This window comes from Nannobrachium achirus, assembly GCF_963921795.1.
Source record: "Nannobrachium achirus genome assembly, chromosome: 21".
Taxonomy (NCBI): Eukaryota; Metazoa; Chordata; class Actinopteri; order Myctophiformes; family Myctophidae; genus Nannobrachium; species Nannobrachium achirus.
Window position 1 is genome coordinate 33986456 of NC_137828.1, and position 18183 is coordinate 34004638.

Below are 18183 nucleotides of genomic sequence, written 5' to 3' on the forward strand. Positions count from 1 at the left end.
AATCAACATTACTGTGTAAGAATGTATGAGGTGGTTCTTCTTACCTTGTCTATGAGGGCAGCTTTGGGTCCAGAGCTGGGCGGCATGTTGGACTGGTCCAGGTAGAATGCCCTGTGGAAATGACACAAAGACAAGATTGGGTTCAGATCAGCTTAGGTTTGCACCACCACTGCTCCAGTATACCAGCAATAGAAACAATGGCCATCCCTGCTGTGTAAATGCTGAGCTCTATACAGAAACAATTATAGTCATAGTCATTAACCGACAGGACAGATGTTGGTGCTTAATTTGCAGTTGTGCTGATTGGCCCCGATGCTGTGGCGTTCTCCCCACTGCACCTATTAGGTCATCAAGACCAGTGAACGGCTCGCTGGCTTTGTTTCTGGGAAAAGTAGGCCACCGGTTCATTATGGAGCGCGGCCATATATGACTATCAATAATGAGAGTAACTCAGAACCAGCTCAGCAGAAACACAAGGCTAAGCATCCCTTATCCTGGGCATCACTCCAAATGCCATTGCCTCATTCATTCATGCAACTCTGCATTTGATTCAGTGTAAATTCAAACTCCTCCACTGGAGGCAGCAATGGACCAGTGTCTTTCACAGAGCAGTGTGTGGAGCACACGCTGTGTGTGCTGCAATGACTTCCAATGGAGGTGGAGTGTTATTGCTGCTAGCTCAGCAGTCTCTGTGACTATCAAATCTCTGCGGGCTAAAAATAGGCCTACTACACTACATTAAACCTTGTGCTATAAAGCTGCATACCCCATTACCTCATTCCAGAGGCAATAAAGATACACATCACACATTCCATTCATGCCGTTTCTGTTTCTGAAATCATAAAATACCACGTATTCGTAGTCGTTGGGAAAGAATAGCAGGAACAGAGCAGGATGATGGTGTGTGGGGGGGAAAAAATAGTTTACAAGAGTCTGAGAAACACAGTTCATTCATCTGCATTCAGCGTGCCAGCAAATGATTCAAATCTGGCCAGGGACTGAGGCCAGGTTCGTTATGGCCATGGTGTTTTCTGCCTTACATAATGATAATGAAATTAATGACTCGAAGCTGCATTTAAAACACTTTTGATTCAGGGTTTTATAGTGACATAAATCAGGAATCAAATGGGCTAAAGAATGAAGCAAGTCAAAGATTAAATTAATGAATCAGAGCAGCATTTAAAACTATTTTGATTTGGGATTTAATAGTGACATAAATCAGGACTCAATTAAGCTGAATAATGAAGTCATCATCAAGTGCATAAGCACACACACACACACACACACACACACACACACACACACACACACACACACACACACACACACACACACACACACACACACACACACACACACACACACACACACACACACACACACACACACACACACAGGCCATAGACAATAAGCACATACAGGACCACAGTCATAATAAACAACATCTGGAACAATACATTCTTACGCTGTTGTAATGCCCTAATGCATACACAAAATACAAAGATCTCATTTAGGTTAATGGAGTTCAGCTGGGCTGCAGTACAGGAGGGCAGAACTCTTGCATCTCCAACACAGCAGGCTGCCTACAGTTCACCAACGTATTCTCAGTTTAACCCCCATTACTGGAATAGCATAGCCTCGCCATCCGACCAAGGTAACCCTGTGCAAACCCTCTACTTCTTAAGTGTCTTCACGTTTTCCTCCAATTATTTCATTCCCAGTCAAAGTGTTATATCCTTTTAACCTCTTGGCGTGCACTGCTAAATGGCTATGAGCAGTGTTTACTACGGGTTCAGGTAGAGCTAACAGTCCATATACTGTAATTGGTTCAAGGCGTCCTTTATCATTCACAACTTTCACTAGATACTAAAGATAGCCCAAGAATTACACAGCGTTTCAACACAAAATGCTGACCACTTCTATTGCTCTTATAAACAGCTGGCAAGCACATAAAACCGCATGAGGTCCATAGTGTAGCATGTTGAATAATGTATAAGAAAAGGGTGCATTCTGTTTGTAAAGAACTTAAATATTTTATTTCCCCATTAAAGTTTTCACCATTAGCACCTGGCATCAATAGTGTGAGTGGATGCAGGGGCGTCACAAGGGGGGGGGGGGGGGGGGGAGTGGGACTGAGTTACTAGGGCCCAAGGTGGAGGGGCCTTATTTGTTTTATGCTTTAACTATTGAAAAATAGCAGATATACAAGCTCACTGAGCTGCAAGCTTGTAGAGCTGCTATTTTTGAAAAGTTGTGAAAATGTGTGCAAATCTTTGAATATATGTATTTTTTAAGCGAACATTTGTAACTCAAATTTTGCTTCTGGGGGGTCCCTGGAACTAAATATTTTGAGATGGGGATCCGTGGCCAAATACATAACATTTTCAAAGAACCTTAGAAGGATTTCAAATATTGAAAGACTTGCACACATTTTCACGATTTTTCAAAAATAGAAGATCTACAAGCTCGCAGCACGGCACTCAGTGCCGCGCTGTGAGCTTGTATATCTGCTATTTTTCAATAGTTAAAGCACCCAGGGCCCAGCATTTGGTGTGACACCCCTGGATGTGTGTAATGGAGTGTGTCTCACAAGCATGCCTGTGAACGGGTGGCCTCTGTATAGCACGGAAAAACAAAACACGGCAGTCAATGAAACTGGCATCCAAGTTCATTTCCAACCCAAATATAATTCTCTTCATAGGAAAAACAAAGAGAGGCGTGGGATTTATTTGATCGATGAGATGTTCTAAACCGTGAAAACCAGTGGAAAACAACTACCACAACAGTCATGACAAACTGCTGATGTTTTTACTGCCGGCACAGTTGACTGTAATTTAAAATTGTGCATTGGCACTGAACTCACCTCTTATCTGTCTACTAGACCATTTTCTCAAAAGTCTGGAAGAATAATTTTACCTGTGAGGAGCCACCTTCAGGCAGCAAAAGAGACCAACTCATATCGGATTTCATCTGAATAATGGACAAATGTATTCGTTTTGGCAACAGAGAAAAGGAAAACAAAGAAAAAAGAACTATACTACTAGCATTGCCCGTCCTAGCAGAGCCAAGGCCATTTTACCCACTGATTATCTCATGGACTTGCTCCTGGGGGCCACGCGTTCTAAAAATATTGCCAACCACAGCTAGAGGGACACGGCTGACTCTCCTGGAGGTCTCTAATGACGAAATAATAAGAGTCAGACTTTGGCTGGTGTGTGGTTTACAGTAGGCCTGTATTACATCCACTGGGCTTATGGTGTTTTGTCAGAGGTTGGAAACTGGGTACTTTAGTCTTATTATGGGTGAGAAAAATGACATTTTAAGCCCACACGCACTGAAGGCATATATCACTCTGTGGTGGTTGGTTACACATAGAGTATGAGCGTATGCTATATTAGGGTCACATCTAAATCCGGTAATACATATAGGGGGCCTATACCAGTTAATTTCCCATCAACAATGACTCACAGGTTTTTACCCATGATCCTTTGCTCAGTTCTGATAGTCTGAACTCTGGCTGCTCTACTGTAGAGGTAATCAAGACAAGAGCAGCCAAAGGCAGCTTGGAAGTGAGGGCATAGACAGAGTGCCCTCAGCAGCCTGCTCACAGGATCATAATCGGGGACTGCCGAAGGTTAATTAGTCCGAAGGTTCATTAGTCCGAATTTAGTTAGGGTTACTGAGGTTAGGTTAGGGAGTGAAGACTTCAATATATTGTCCTAGGCCAAGTCAATGCCTAAGATGCAATATAGAGAATAGTGCTTTCGCCATCTTGTTTTTAAAAAGAAAGAATGTTGCAATTTTAGGTTGGGTTGGTTCCCCTAGTTCATAAAATCATACAGGTCATCTTGTAGTTTATGTCCTATGGGTTTTATGTGCGAGACTGTGCATGGCACGATGGTCAAATTCCGTGAGTCAGAAGTGTTCTTATTTCTGACCGCATACCAATGGCTTTCAGATTTATACATTGTTCATAACTAACAACCCCATTCTCCCCAAAAATAGATGTTGCAGTTATTGTCCACGACATTGCAAGCGGCGCGAAGGCCAGCGGACCTTGGACCTGCTCGTATGGCAACATGACTGGTGTCTGTCATGTTGCCATACCTTAGCTTTTTCTGAACTGACGCCACTGTCTCCCAAAACACTGAAGTTCAAAAAACAACAACAACAACAACAACAACAACAACAACAACAACAACACATTCTTAAGAACATTGCTGCAATCAGCAACTCATGGTAGTTAACCTTCTGGCCGTAACCACCACTGTGTAACAAAAGAACGTTTTCGAAAACCAGGTCAGTCGATTTAATTGGTGTTTTATCTTTTCCACCTCATGTTTGCATTTTGTGGCTACAGTATGTACTGCAGCTCTGGCGAAACCAAGAGGGAAGGTAGTGGAGCTGTGTAATAACCCCCAGGGTCTTTCTTACCTCCTCATCAACTTTTACACAGGGCCCTTAATGGAGAGTTTGGCTGGAGGCCAGAGATGCCCTGCTCTGCTTTCAACCGGTCTGGACTAATTTTACTGGGCCTACGAGGATACTTAATTCTCTTTGTTTCTTCTTTTTCATAACAATAGGACACTTCAGGCCCTTTTCCCAGTACAGGAGCATTAGTGGTGGCTATGACATCCGTGAAGGGGGGAATCTAAAACGCAGATGTTTTTCAGAGGAGGAGCGTGGGAATGGAAATAGTATAGCGTGACATCGTCCGCTAGCACCCTCCCCCCTCCCCGACTCCAAATACAAAACAGCCAATGATCCCTGAAACATCTTTGGAGAGATGAAAAAATATTATTCCAATTACTTAGCATGTTCAATCCATGTGACCTTGTGCCTGAATTAGAGCCCGTACAGTATATCCCACAAGCAGTCATGGAGACGGGGAAACTGGAAAAATACTCCAGATTTATGCCTTTTTTCTATGCATGACCCCCATAGAGGTGCATGCTGGCCTGTGCAAATCACTGATGCTGCTGTGATGGAAAAGCATCAATGTTATTAAAACTCCCAGCAAGAGGCGTGCTGCAGTATGCTGCCGAAGCCACAATTGGTAAATAAGACCTTGGTAGAGCATATACTGTACAATCTTATTTCTGCCCTGACACTGAAATGATCTTGTGCATGGCGCGTGCCGCAGGTCATTTCTTAGTACTGCACCACTGTCCACCAAGGATTTATGGCCCTGGTTTAATATAGCAATGCATGCACGTGGAGAACTGGTCGGCCACCAGGCAAGACTGTTTGTGCCAAAGAAATACAAATGGAATGTACACCGGAAAACTTGGGTACAGTATTGGATAACATAACTAACAAGTAGATAAATATACTGTAGTTAAAGTAGTTTACAAAAATGTTTTAACTGTAAATAAAAAAATATATACTTTACATAGAGTAAAAATTGCTGTACTCACTGAGGGTAACCACAATCATTTATTACGTACGTACGTCCCATAGACGCGCACGCACGCACGCACGCACGCACGCACGCACGCACACACACACACACACACACACACACACACACACACACACACACACACACACACACACACACACACACACACACACACACACACACACACACACACACACACACACACACACACACACACACACACACACACACACACACACACACACACACACACACACACACACACACACACACACACACACACACACAGCCTGTGTTTCATTACAGCTTTTCATTACAGAGGTCAATAGGCGAAACTCAACACTAGTTATTAGAGGCAATCAAAGGAAGGAGACAAATGTTTGGTCCTTGATGCCAAAAGTAGATCCGTTTTAATGGGGGTTTTAATGTCAAAGTCTGTTTAAGACACTGTAATATAAGTATCTTAACTCACTGTCATGCAGGACAAAAGGAACCAGATAAATGCGTCAACAACCAGGAACAGCCAGTAGCTTAAACACTCCAGTATTAAACAGAAGAAGATCAATTAACAGAAGAAAAATAACCTTGAGCCAATACGTGTCTTGCTGTAGAGTGAAGATTCGATTTCGGTTTGGTAAATGCCGCATTCATATAGCGCCTTTATCCAAGGTGCTTCACAGAGATTGTGCGTTACATTCACCCATTCACAATTCACACACACACATTCATACACCGACAATGGCGGAGGAAACCATGCAAGGCTCCTTGCTCACCGGGAGCAACTAGGGCTTCAGGGTCTTCCACAAGGACTCTTCGACACAGACTCTGGGGGAGCCCGGGATCGAACTGGGAACTCTTCGGGAACCCTCTGTGTTCTAATGATGGTTTCTCTACCCCTGAGCCACAGCCGCTCCGTACTATCTTGCACAGCTTAATTAAAGTTCTGAAGCAATCACTGTACAGATGAATCAAGGTGTCAAGCATCTCTCCACAAAATAGAAGAGCCATTATCAGTATGACTGCTTCACATTAGAATTCAAGGCCAGTGATCCCTGGGCATGTAGTGTGCTTTTCAAATACAGGTTCAATGGGTGCTGGGTGAACTTTTATTGAGCTTGACAAAGGTATCAGTGCTGAAGTGTTTTCATCACTTCCTAAGCTGTGGTGAGAAATTCAGCACTACGGCATGAACAATCAACCTCTGTTAGCCAGTTGCCTCATGAGAGAGAGAGAGAGAGAGAGAGAGAGAGAGAGAGAGAGAGAGAGAGAGAGAGAGAGAGAGAGAGAGAGAGAGAGAGAGAGAAAGAAAGAAGAGAGAGAGAGAGAGAGAGAGAGAGAGAGAGAGAGAGAACGCTGCTCAATCCTAACTGTGAAATGCACACGGCCTCCTTGTCAACACCTTCGTCCCTGCAGCCTGAGAGAATGAGTCTCTATAATCACCATAAGAATAGAAATACGGCGAAAGCCTGGTATTACTTCATATACTGTGTGTGTGTGTGTGTGTGTGTGTGTGTGTGTGTGTGTGTGTGTGTGTGTGTGTGTGTGTGTGTGTGTGTGTGCGCGCGTGCGCGTGTGCGTGTATGCGTCCTGTACAGTATGCTCGCCGTCCGAGTTATGTCCCGATAGGGACAGAATTGTAAATCATGTCCCCCTTCGCCGAGATGTCAACACCGCCTCGCACGTGGTCATAGCCTCGCTCGCTCATCCTAGGAACACTATGGTTAGCCGCTTAGCTTTAGCGCCTAGTAGTGGCTCCCGTTTCGAGACCATTTTCCACTTTTATTTTGCCATTCAACTTCGCCAGACATTGAGAAACAGTGATAGATAGTGCTGCTGAGTGAGTTCTCAACGACAGGTCATGTCTGAGCAGGAGAAAGAAAGACTGATTGAGAGGGGATGCTTTCTTTATCGTTCCGGAGAATGGCAAAACAAAGCAAAGGAACTTGTTAGAGCACTGAAATGTGACACTGCTATACACAAAGGGCATTTCATCCTTTCTGATCAAGACAAATTGCACTGTTTCGGCATGATCATTGGCAATTCAACAGCTGCAACCAGGTCGGTGCTTGATGCTGGGGGTTGTCAGGAGGTTGGCATTAACACTGGTCCTGGGGGATCAGGAGAGGACATGATGGTGGATGAGGTCGGAGAGGTAGACAGGAGCCAGGTTGTAGAGGGACTAGTAGGTGGTGAGGTGTATTTTGAAATCAATTCTTTGTTTGACCAGGATCCAGTGAAGGTTTTATGGCACTCCATACTTCAGCATATCTTCTCAACAGTATTTTGCACAGTCATGGACTGTTTTCATAACAAACCAACAAGAATGCTGAACTAATCAGTGTGCTTAGTCAGAAATTAAATGTAAATGATAAGCACTTCTGTGTGACCCAAGGCTGTCTATATAGCCTTGGGTATACAAGGAAGTTTAATGTCGTTCAACATTGTCATCATTTTGTGTATGCTGTTATCCAAAATATGATATACAGTAATACTGTCAGTGTGCACATCATCATCATCATTCGAGCTGCTTCCACTGGTCTCTGTTGCTCATTGCCACACCAAGTTCATTCACAGTCAGTAAGTGTGTCCCTACTCAGAACATCTGGAAATGTGAGTGGTCTAGTTCCTCTTGATGGGCAGGGTAGTCTACTAGTCTCCACAGAAGAATATCCAAGATGACCTGGTCCTTTTCTCTGTGGCAGTGTCCTGTAAAGCGTAGTCTTCAAAGCGGTTAGGGAGCGTACCTCATGGGCTCTAATGCCTGACAGAGAGTCCCCAGTTCGATTAACGGCTGACTCCACTATTCTCCACTAGTCCCTCCCTAACGTTTTAGTCTAGTTTTTATTTGTCAAAATTGTCAATATATTTAGTCTTATTTAGTTTTGTGCCACAAGGAGGGCAAAACCAGCTAACTCGAACCCTCTGGCATGTTCCTTGGTCAGCAAGTGTGTACATTAATTTGGTACACAGTCCAGCCGCAGAAGCTCTTAATCCTGAGCAATTTACAATAAGCAAAGTAATAGATCACACACGCCCGCACGCTCGCGCACACACACACACACACACACACACACACACACACCTCCTACTAGAGTTCTCAAATTCTGCCCGAACCGACCATACCCAAACCCGACCCCGGCGACCCGACATTTAGGGTAGGGTAGAGCCTAAAATGTATGCTAATTGGTCGGGTCGGGCCTCGGGCTCAATGAAAAAAGAAAATATATATTTTTTTATTACTAAATTCTTTCCAAACCGATCATACCTGACCCGACCCGACGTTTTCGGGACGGGTAGGGCCTAAATGTAAGCTAACTAGCTGGGCCGGGTAAGGCCTCGGACCGGCCCAGTTAGGGCCGGGCCTTAATTTTCAGGCCCGTTGAGAACTCTACCTCCTACAGCCACGTTGTAAAGAATTCACAATACTTTTTCAAAGACTCAAATATCAGCATACCACTAACCACTTATCATTCAGACAGATGCCTTAAAATGTAATCCTCCACATAAATTATGACTCTATGTCAAGAGGAAATTAGCTAGGTTCAGTCTGTATGTGGGAAAACTGAGTTTCAGGCTTGGAGCCTCCTAAATGCAGAAATCTCTCTGCCTACAGGTACTGTAGCATCAGGCATGCTGTAACAGTACAGTATCATCCAAATGTACAGTATGAGGTGTTTGTCAAGAAGACCTGGCAGTGTCTCTGTCGCTTTGAAGTCCTGCAGATCCATGAGTGGAGAGACAGCTGCATTTCAGTGGACTATAAAGAGGGCTTGAGGGCTGCCTTATGTTCCAGAGCCAAACTGTTCTTTTCTATTGCCATATCCATTTCATTTAGAGAGAAAAGCCTAATACCTATAGTGTGGGTCTCTGCCTGTCCCTGGACTGTTCCAGCAAAGGTGCAGATTTCAACCACTGATGTGCACTGACGTCTGAGTGGTAGACATTTGCATGTTACATGTACACGACATATAGCCTATCGTTTCTTCCAATATCGTTCATCCCCAATAGGACAAAAAATCTAACAGAATGGAACTTGATTTTTGTGTCCTATTAGTAACTAACCCTCTCCAAAGAGCACCTGATTACAGTTTACTATATTACTCACAGACCCACACAGCGCTTCTTCTTCTTTTATCTATCGTTCATCCCTACTTGTTTTTTCCTCATTGCTTTTTTCCCTTGCATGGTTTCCCTCCCCTAACCAATCTACAGCTACTCTCCTCCCTTGATAGCCCTGCCTTGCATCTCTCTCGACCTCCTCTATAATGATGGATCTTTCACTTTATTCATGCCTTTTCCGCTTCTCCCATTCCCCTTCCTTCCCCGAAGTAGTTTCCCTCACGGGTTCTGTACTTCCATTCTGTCTTGCATGGATTGCAACATGTATACAGGGTATCTGCACATTTCCCAAGTTCAAATTCAATACTTTTTAAGGCTTTTTAATACCTCTAAAAAGACAAATTCAATACCATTACCGCGGCAAAATAATCGTCAAATGTAAGGCCACATTCATAAATCAGAGACAAAGCAGTGTTTGTCAGTGGCAAAGCAGTGTGTCAGTAAAAAGCTACCATATACAGTAGGAATACTCAAATGCACATGCAAACCTGGACAACCAATATTCTTATTCCGGTCTCTTCAACAATTATGTGGGCAAATATTGACCTTCACTGTAACTTTGACCTTTCAAATTCAAAAGAAAATCATCTCTCCCAATTCATTTTAGTACAATCCCAGTAATCACAGCAATACTGCACAGGACCTGTCCAATTTGACCCAAACCAGCCTGTAGTCCAAAATGAGTTTGACACCCCAATGTCACTCAGTATCACTTAAAACAATCTTAACAATTAACAATCTATATGCTGTACATCATTTCTGCCAGAGAGGGGGGAAAAGAAGAGAGCATAGAGAGAGGGGTCGAGCAGCGAGGATAGAGAGAGGGGGAGAGGCCTGTCACAATTATTACATGGACATGATTTTCAAGATGTGTCGTAGCTCAACTGCCTTATCAATTTCACCATCTATGGCTAAGATCTCCTCTCTCTTGTCCTTTGCCTGTCTCCTCGTTGAGTTAGACTTTGTTATCAGTGTTGCCATTTTGGTCCCTGCACTGTTATCTGCCTGTTCTCAGGGGTTAAAGCAAAAAAAAACAACAGAAACAGGCTCCTGGATCTCGCAGATTTTGACACCAGGACCTGAATGGCTTTCCTGTGTCAACCTTTTCATCCAGCCAAGCCCACATCCATTTGTTTTTGACCGCGCTGAGCACGTCCGAGCCTTTCTTCACAACTATCAACTAAACTAAAACTCCTTATTGTCGCTGACTGAACCGATCCCACACGTGGGTAATGTTATGAGAGAAACACTGCGCAGTAGTGGAGAAACCTCCGCCTACTAGTACTGCCATGAACACCAATCATGATATGTTGCGTCTGTCCCAAACAAACATTGCCCCTAAGTATTGCATAAGCATCTATATGGATAACTTTTGTGAGTGAAAATAAATCCCATTGAATCTCTGATTTGCGAACATAACAAGTGTTCCGTTGCTTATTTTGATACAAGACAACGTAAGCAAACGTTTATTGACAATTACTGCATAGTTGCCTACCTGCTGTTTGCATGATGTAAAACTCCAGTGACTTCCATTATTCCTGTGATTTCATCTTTTGGACACTGCCATCCATACAGAGCGAATTCCATAACTTCACCGTTAAAATCCGTAGTACTTTGAGTCACAAAGTGACACGTTATGAGCTTGCAGACCTGCACAACGACAGACACCCAGGCTATAGTATAGCTAAGCTAAGCTAGGCTAACGCTTGGTGTGAATGGTGTCAGGTTACAGCTGCTGCTCGTGCAGCGGCAGCTAGCGTCCAGCCTGTTGCACATACTCTACGTCGGACGGTTCAGAACCAGAAAAAAAAGATACGGAGTGAAACGCATCAAGTCTGTTTGCGACACGTTTATTCATTCTGCCCCAGATAAAATTCAATACCCCCACTCACAGTATTCCATACTTTTTAAGACATTTTAAGGCCTTGAATTTGCAAAACTAAATTCAATACTTTTCAATGCTTTTCAAGATCCGCGGGTACCCTGCATGTATAGCTTTGCTCTGGCCCCATGACAGACAGATGAGGGGCCAATTACCCTGCTCCACCCATCAAGCTGAACACAACATCCCCGTCTGTGTTCATGGAGAGCACTGGCAGAAAGCAACAACTGCAGGGGATGCAAAACTGAAGTAAAAACAAGAATAAACATGTGTAAAAACTATCTTTCCTGTTTTGTACATGTCAGGATTTTTTTTTTTTTTTTACAGTTTTGTTTATTTGAATTTCAGGGCATACAAAAAACCAAGACTTGTTCACATATTATGAGAACCAATCACAAATAGAAAAAACCAAACAAAAACAAGAATAGACAGTCATATAAATGCCAAAGATGATAGTATAGCAATCAAAAAACAAAATGAGACAAATAAAAAGGCAATAATATAGGCTATGATATAGGCACTTGAGGTACCATTCAGTGAAATGACATTTGAAATGACATTTAATGATCATATGCCCTGATTCAAGTTTAAACAACAAACAGGCAAATAGGGCAGATAAAAAATATATATATAAAAAGTATTAACAACAACTCACGAGACAGACAAACTTGACAAAACAAGACAAGACAGGACAAGACATGGCTTGGTCGCCCCACACTGCAATATATGTGATAAACAAGCAGTGCACCCACACATATTTCCCCATAGTAAGTAAACTAGGAGGACCCAGCTGCATCTGAGATTACATCCCACTTAGATAAGAGATGTAGAAATGTATTAGTCTGGAACAGTCTGGAACTGTAAATTATTAACCAGTCTAAGGAAGGGATCCCAGGTTTTCTCAAATTTAGACACCGACCCCCTCAGAGTACTTCTAATTTTTTCTAATTTAATGAAGTGGAGTGTATCCCTAATCCAATGAGGATGGGATGGGGGGGCAGAGGACTTCCATTTCATCAGAATTAAGCGCCTGGCTAAAAGAGTGGTAAAAGCCACCAAGTGGGCTTTGTATTTCGGGAGTGGGAATATAGGGATTCCGAATATAGCCGTCATTGCATTAGGTTCAAATGGTACTTCGATACACACTGAGATGGTTTCGAAGATCTCAGTCCAGTACCTGCGTAAGGAAGGACAGGACCAAAACATATGAACATGTGTGGCAGGGGCCGAACGACACCTATCACACAGGGGATCAACATCAGCATATATTTTGGATAACCTTACTTTAGTAAAATGAACACGATGGACAATTTTGCACTGGATTAATCCGTGTCTTGCACATATAGAGGAAGTATGAACAAGTTGCAAAATATCCTCCCAAATATCTTCAGAGATTTCCTCGCCCAAATCCTCCTCCCATTTATTTTTAATGTTTTGTATTGAGGTGGGACGCAGAGATAGAATACAACTGTACATAGTAGATATTATGCCCTTGGTGCTCAATAATGGAGTTAAAAAAGAATCAGCTGGAGTGGGCTCTGGGAGATCTGGAAATGAAGGGCTAATATCACGCACAAAACTACGAATCTGCAAGTACCGGAAAAAGTGTTGGCTAGTGAGGGAATACTTTTCAGATAACTGCTGAAAAGAGGCAAATACCTTATCAATGTACAGATCCCTGAGAGTATTAATACCAAGGGTTGACCACCTAGAAAATGCATTATCAATTAAGGAGGGATGGAATAAGGGATTAGCTGAAATTGGGGCCGAGAAGGACTGAGCTTGTAGACCAAAGTGGCGTCTGAATTGATTCCAAATTTTTAACGTGGATTTAACAATAATATTTTTAGAGTAGGGGGAAAGAGGAAACCGAATGGGGGTATGGACAAGAGCAGCCAAAGAGGCAGGCCTAACTGAGGAAGACTCTATTGTAATCCACATGGGACAGGAAGGAGAATTCTCTGATATCAGCCAGTGTTGTAAGATTCTAAGATTAGCTGCCCAGTAGTAAAACCTAAAGTTAGGTAAGGCTAGTCCTCCCTCAGATCTGAGTCGTTGCAAAAGGGCTTTACTAATCCTGGGAACCTTCTTATTCCAAATAAATTCTAAGACTAAGCGATCGATTTTGTCAAAGAAAGAAAGGGGAAGAAAAATGGGCAGACATTGAACAAGATAGGAGAATTTGGGGAGAGAATTCATCTTAACGCAGTTAATGCGTGCAGCGAGAGACAGTGGCAATAGAGACCACCGCTCAAAGTCCTCTTGGAAATGAGTTAGTAGGGTACCAAAGTTGAATTCAAATAAGTCCTCAAAGCTGTCTGTAATTTGGATACCAAGATATTTAAACCTGTGCAAAGCTATTTTGAATGGGAAATTATGCAGTGGATAATTACGTGCCGCTGCATTTAAAGGAAGTAGTTCGCTTTTGTCCAAATTGAGTTTATAACCAGAGATTAGGCCGAATGAGGAGAGGATGTCAAGAACCGCCGGAATGGATGTAGATATGTCAGAAATGTATAAAAGCAGGTCGTCCGCGTAAAGAGATGTCCGCTGTTCAATGCCCCCCCTAATTATGCCCGATATGTGGGGACTTGATCGGAGAGCAATGGCCAATGGTTCTATGGCGATGTCGAATAGGAGGGGGCTTAAATTACAACCCTGCCTGGTCGAGCGGTGTAAGGGGAACTGTGCGGAACGAGTGTTGTTAGTCCTAACTGAAGCAGTGGGAGACGTATAAAGCAGTTTCACCCACGAAACAAATTGGGCTCCAAATCCAAACTTCTCCATCGTGTCAAAAAGATAACCCCATTCAATCCGATCGAACGCTTTGGCCGCATCAAGCAATATGACAACCTCTGGGCTGTCTGAGGGGGCGGAGCTATATAAAACATTAAAGAGGCGTCTAATATTAAAAAATGAGTATCTATTTTGTAAAATTCCTGTTTGGTCAGGTGAAATAATGGTAGGGAGGACTGACTCAAGGCGCCTAGCTAGAAGCTTGGACAAGAGCTTTAAATCCACAGACAGTAAACTAATAGGACGATAACTTTCACAGGATAAAGGGTCTTTATCTTTTTTTAATAATAGAGAAATCGAGGCCTGGGTAAGAGATAGAGGTAGCCTATGTGAATTAAATGACTCTGTGTACATATCAATCAAAATGGGTGCTAGTTTGTCAAAAAGTTTCCTATAAAATTCTATCGGATACCCATCCAGTCCAGGACACTTTCCTGCCTGCATGTTGCTAGCTGCCTCTTCAAGCTCACCAATGGTAACAGGTCCGTCCAATTTTGCAGCTGCCTCAGGGCTCAATTTAGGGATATCCAATTCATTGAAGAAGTTATCGTAAGCAGAGGGGTCAGAAGTTTGCTCAGATGTGTACAAGGACATGTAGAATTGTTTAAATTGTTCGTTAATTTGTTTGGTGTCCCTTGTAACACCAGTAGGAGTTTGAATTTGTGGAATCTGATGGGAGGCCGAGGCCTGCCGTAGCTGATGAGCCAATAGTTTGCTAGCCTTATCCCCATGCTCATAGTAATTATATCTAGATTTAAGTAATAGATCCTCCACATGAGCAGAGGAGAGGATGTCAAACTCTGCTTGGAGAGAGAGACGTTCTTTATAGATATCTGGGGAGGGTTGAACAGAGTGTAAATTATCCAACTGACTTATTTGTTTAGACAAATTCTGCATCCGTTGTTTCCTATACTTATTCTCATAAGTACTGTACGAAATTATTTCTCCTCTTAAAAAGGCCTTCAGAGTTTCCCACAGTAGGGATGCAGAGATCCCAGGTGTCTTATTGGTTGAAATGAAAAAATCTATTTTGCCAGAAACAAAGTTGACAAAAGTTTCATCAGACAGTAAGCGACTATTCAGGCGCCACGGGGGTCGAGTGGTGTCATGTTCCCGAAAACACAGTTCCAGAATCACTGGAGCGTGGTCTGATAACACTATGGCTTCATAATTACAGGAGCGCAACATCGGAGTTAGCCGAGTATCCATCAGAAAGTAATCAATACGTGTGTAAGTTTGATGGACATGGGAAAAGAAGCTATATTGTTTACTAAGTGGATTCAAAAAACGCCAGGGATCTAAAACATTAAATTCATTCATGAAAGCCTGAATAGTTTTGGCAGACCTAGAGGGTGCAGTGGTTCTAGGGGAAGATCTGTCCAGCTCAGGGCTGATCCAGGTGTTAAAGTCAGCCCCCAGTATGAGATAGTGCGTTGACAGATCAGGTAGTTTGGCAAACAATGTTCGAAAAAAGTTGTCATTATCCCAATTTGGGCCATATATGTTAGCCAGGATAACTGGGGTGTTATATAAATTTCCTGTAACAAACACATATCTCCCACCAGGGTCAGAGATAATATCCGAACAGATGAAACTAATAGATTTGTGGATTAAAATGGCTACCCCTCTGGATTTCGATTGGAATGAAGAATGAAACACCTGGACAACCCACCTTCTCCGTAATTTTAAATAATTGGTACCTTTCAAGTGGGTCTCTTGCAGGAAAGCGATACCTATATTGAGGTGTTGAAGGTGATGGATCACCTTGGCACACTTCTGTGGTTGGTTCAGACCTCTGCAGTTCCAGCTACAAAACCTGAGTCCCCCTCCCGACCGCGATACAGCATCAGGTTGGGTCATACAGCAGATATAGAGATAGAAAAAACCTGGAGAAACATGCCGGGCGCACAGCACATAGAGTGGAGCAGAAGAACATGAATGCAACAGGGCGACCAAGCCGGACAAAAAAGGATAAACAAATAACAATGCACATAAAATCACAAATAACCACCCCCCCTTCCCACCCCTCTCCCTCCCTACGCAGAAGCATCCCCATTGAAGAGACACGCGCAAACCTAAAATACCCTAGTTAACTCCTAACTGATACAAGGAAAGCTAGAAACGCGCGAAACAGTGACATGAAAGTATCATGTAAATATCAAAATAAAATATAGTCCAGCACAGTGCAATAAAACACTAAATGCGATTGCAAAACAAAAGAAAAGGTTAAGTAGACTAATTAAAGTATCCCTCCACTCATCAAACAGTAAAAGACAAGGATAATGGCAGTAAAGAGGAGTGAAAGGGATCCACACTTGACAGCATAAGGCCAGCTATTAATTACAAAATTAAAGGGTTAACAGAAAAAGGGTGGCCACATGAAAAATAAAAATAAAAAGGGGGCCAACCGATACCGGATATACCAGATATAGAAATAAGATTAAAATAAAACAAGAAATAAGGCACCGATATTTTGTTAATAACTAGTGTGGGACAAAACAAAAACACTGGGACTACCCGGTACAATATAAATCCCCCCTCTCCTCCCATAGATAAAATAAAATAAATAAATAAACAAAAGGAAGTAACAGTGATAAATATAGATATCGAAAAATAGGCAATAGAAAACTCAAGATTCTGTTACTCCATGACTATGGTCCATATCCTGTGTGAGACAGAAGAGAGGGCAACATAAAATTAAATTAGCCTATTAGGGTCCCATTGACATTTGCAATATAAAAAATATAAAAAATACAAATAAAAATAGAATAAAAAAATCTAAAATAATACAAAAATATAAGATTCAAGTCCACATCCTACTATGATTTAGTACAATTTAAATCACTGGGCAAAAATAAAGCAGCTCAACGTTACTAAGCGGACTCAAGTTCAGGCTCCACGGTGGCACCCATACGTGCATGAATAAAGTCCATTGCAGCCTTTGGGTCATCAAAGGAGTGCTTGGCACCAGTTGCAAGGGTGATTTTTAAGGTAGCGGGGAACATTAGGCCAAACTGGACGTCAGGCCAGGCATGCAATTCACGTTTCACGGCGGAGAAGGCCGCCCGCTTCTTGGCCACCGCAGCAGTGTAGTCGGGTGAGATGAAGAACCTCTGGCCCTTGTAGAGCAGCGGGGAGGTGCGTGACATCTCTCTCGCCCGTCTCAGGATCTCGTTCCGTACCTGAAAATAGTGGACCCTGATGATGAAGGGCCGAGGTGGGCCCTTTCCATTGCCCTTAGGTCGAAGGCTCCTGTGTGCTCTGTCAAGTAGTGGAGTGTCCTTCAGTTGCAGAACCTCCTTTAGCAGCTGTGCAATAAATTCTCTAGGCTGTGACTTTTCTGCATTCTCCGAAATGTTCCAGACGCGGATGTTGCACCTTCTTGAACGTCCTTCCAAATCTTCACATTTGTTGACCAACATCTTCACTTGGGACGTCAGGGTGCTCACCGTTGACTCCAGTACAACCAGCCGGTCACTGTGGTCTGATGATGCCTGCTCCACTAAGCCGATGGCCTGGTGGTGATTGTCAATTCTCTCTTGCATGGGCTCAATTAAGTTCCCCATTTCCTTTCGGACAGCAGATATTTCACCCCTAAGGTCATTGGCAAGTGAGTCAATTCTCCCGCAGATGTCGTTTTTCATAGAGTTCATCATAGCCTGGAACTGTTCAAAGCCCAAACCAGCTGAGTTAGCATTCATGGTGCCAGCATTGGCTGCACCAGCACTGGTCATAGCAGCATTAGCCATATTAGCAGTAGTCACGCTAGCATTAGCCGCACTGGCAGCAACCACGGTAGGATTAGCCACATTAGCAGTAGCCACGCCAGTGTTAGCCACATTGAACGTAGCCCTGCCATTATTAGCCACATTAGCAGTAGTCACGCCAGTAATAGCCACATCAGGAGTAGTGACCACGCCAGTATTAGCAGTAGCCAGGTCAGCATTCATCACACCAGTAGTATTAGCGACGCCAACATCGGCTG

At 43.1% G+C, this 18183-nt stretch overlaps 1 protein-coding gene across 1 annotated transcript in view; it reads right to left on the reverse strand.

Moving 5' to 3' along the window:
* Positions 1-18183, reverse strand: part of prex2 (phosphatidylinositol-3,4,5-trisphosphate-dependent Rac exchange factor 2) — a gene marked incomplete at its 5' end in the record, with an annotated part of 212214 nt that overhangs the window by 19189 nt on the left and 174842 nt on the right. Inside the window, one exon of the mRNA XM_080751545.1 lies at positions 45-111. Coding sequence (XP_080607671.1) covers positions 45-111 — 67 coding nt within the window. The remainder of the gene's footprint in view (positions 1-44; positions 112-18183) is intronic.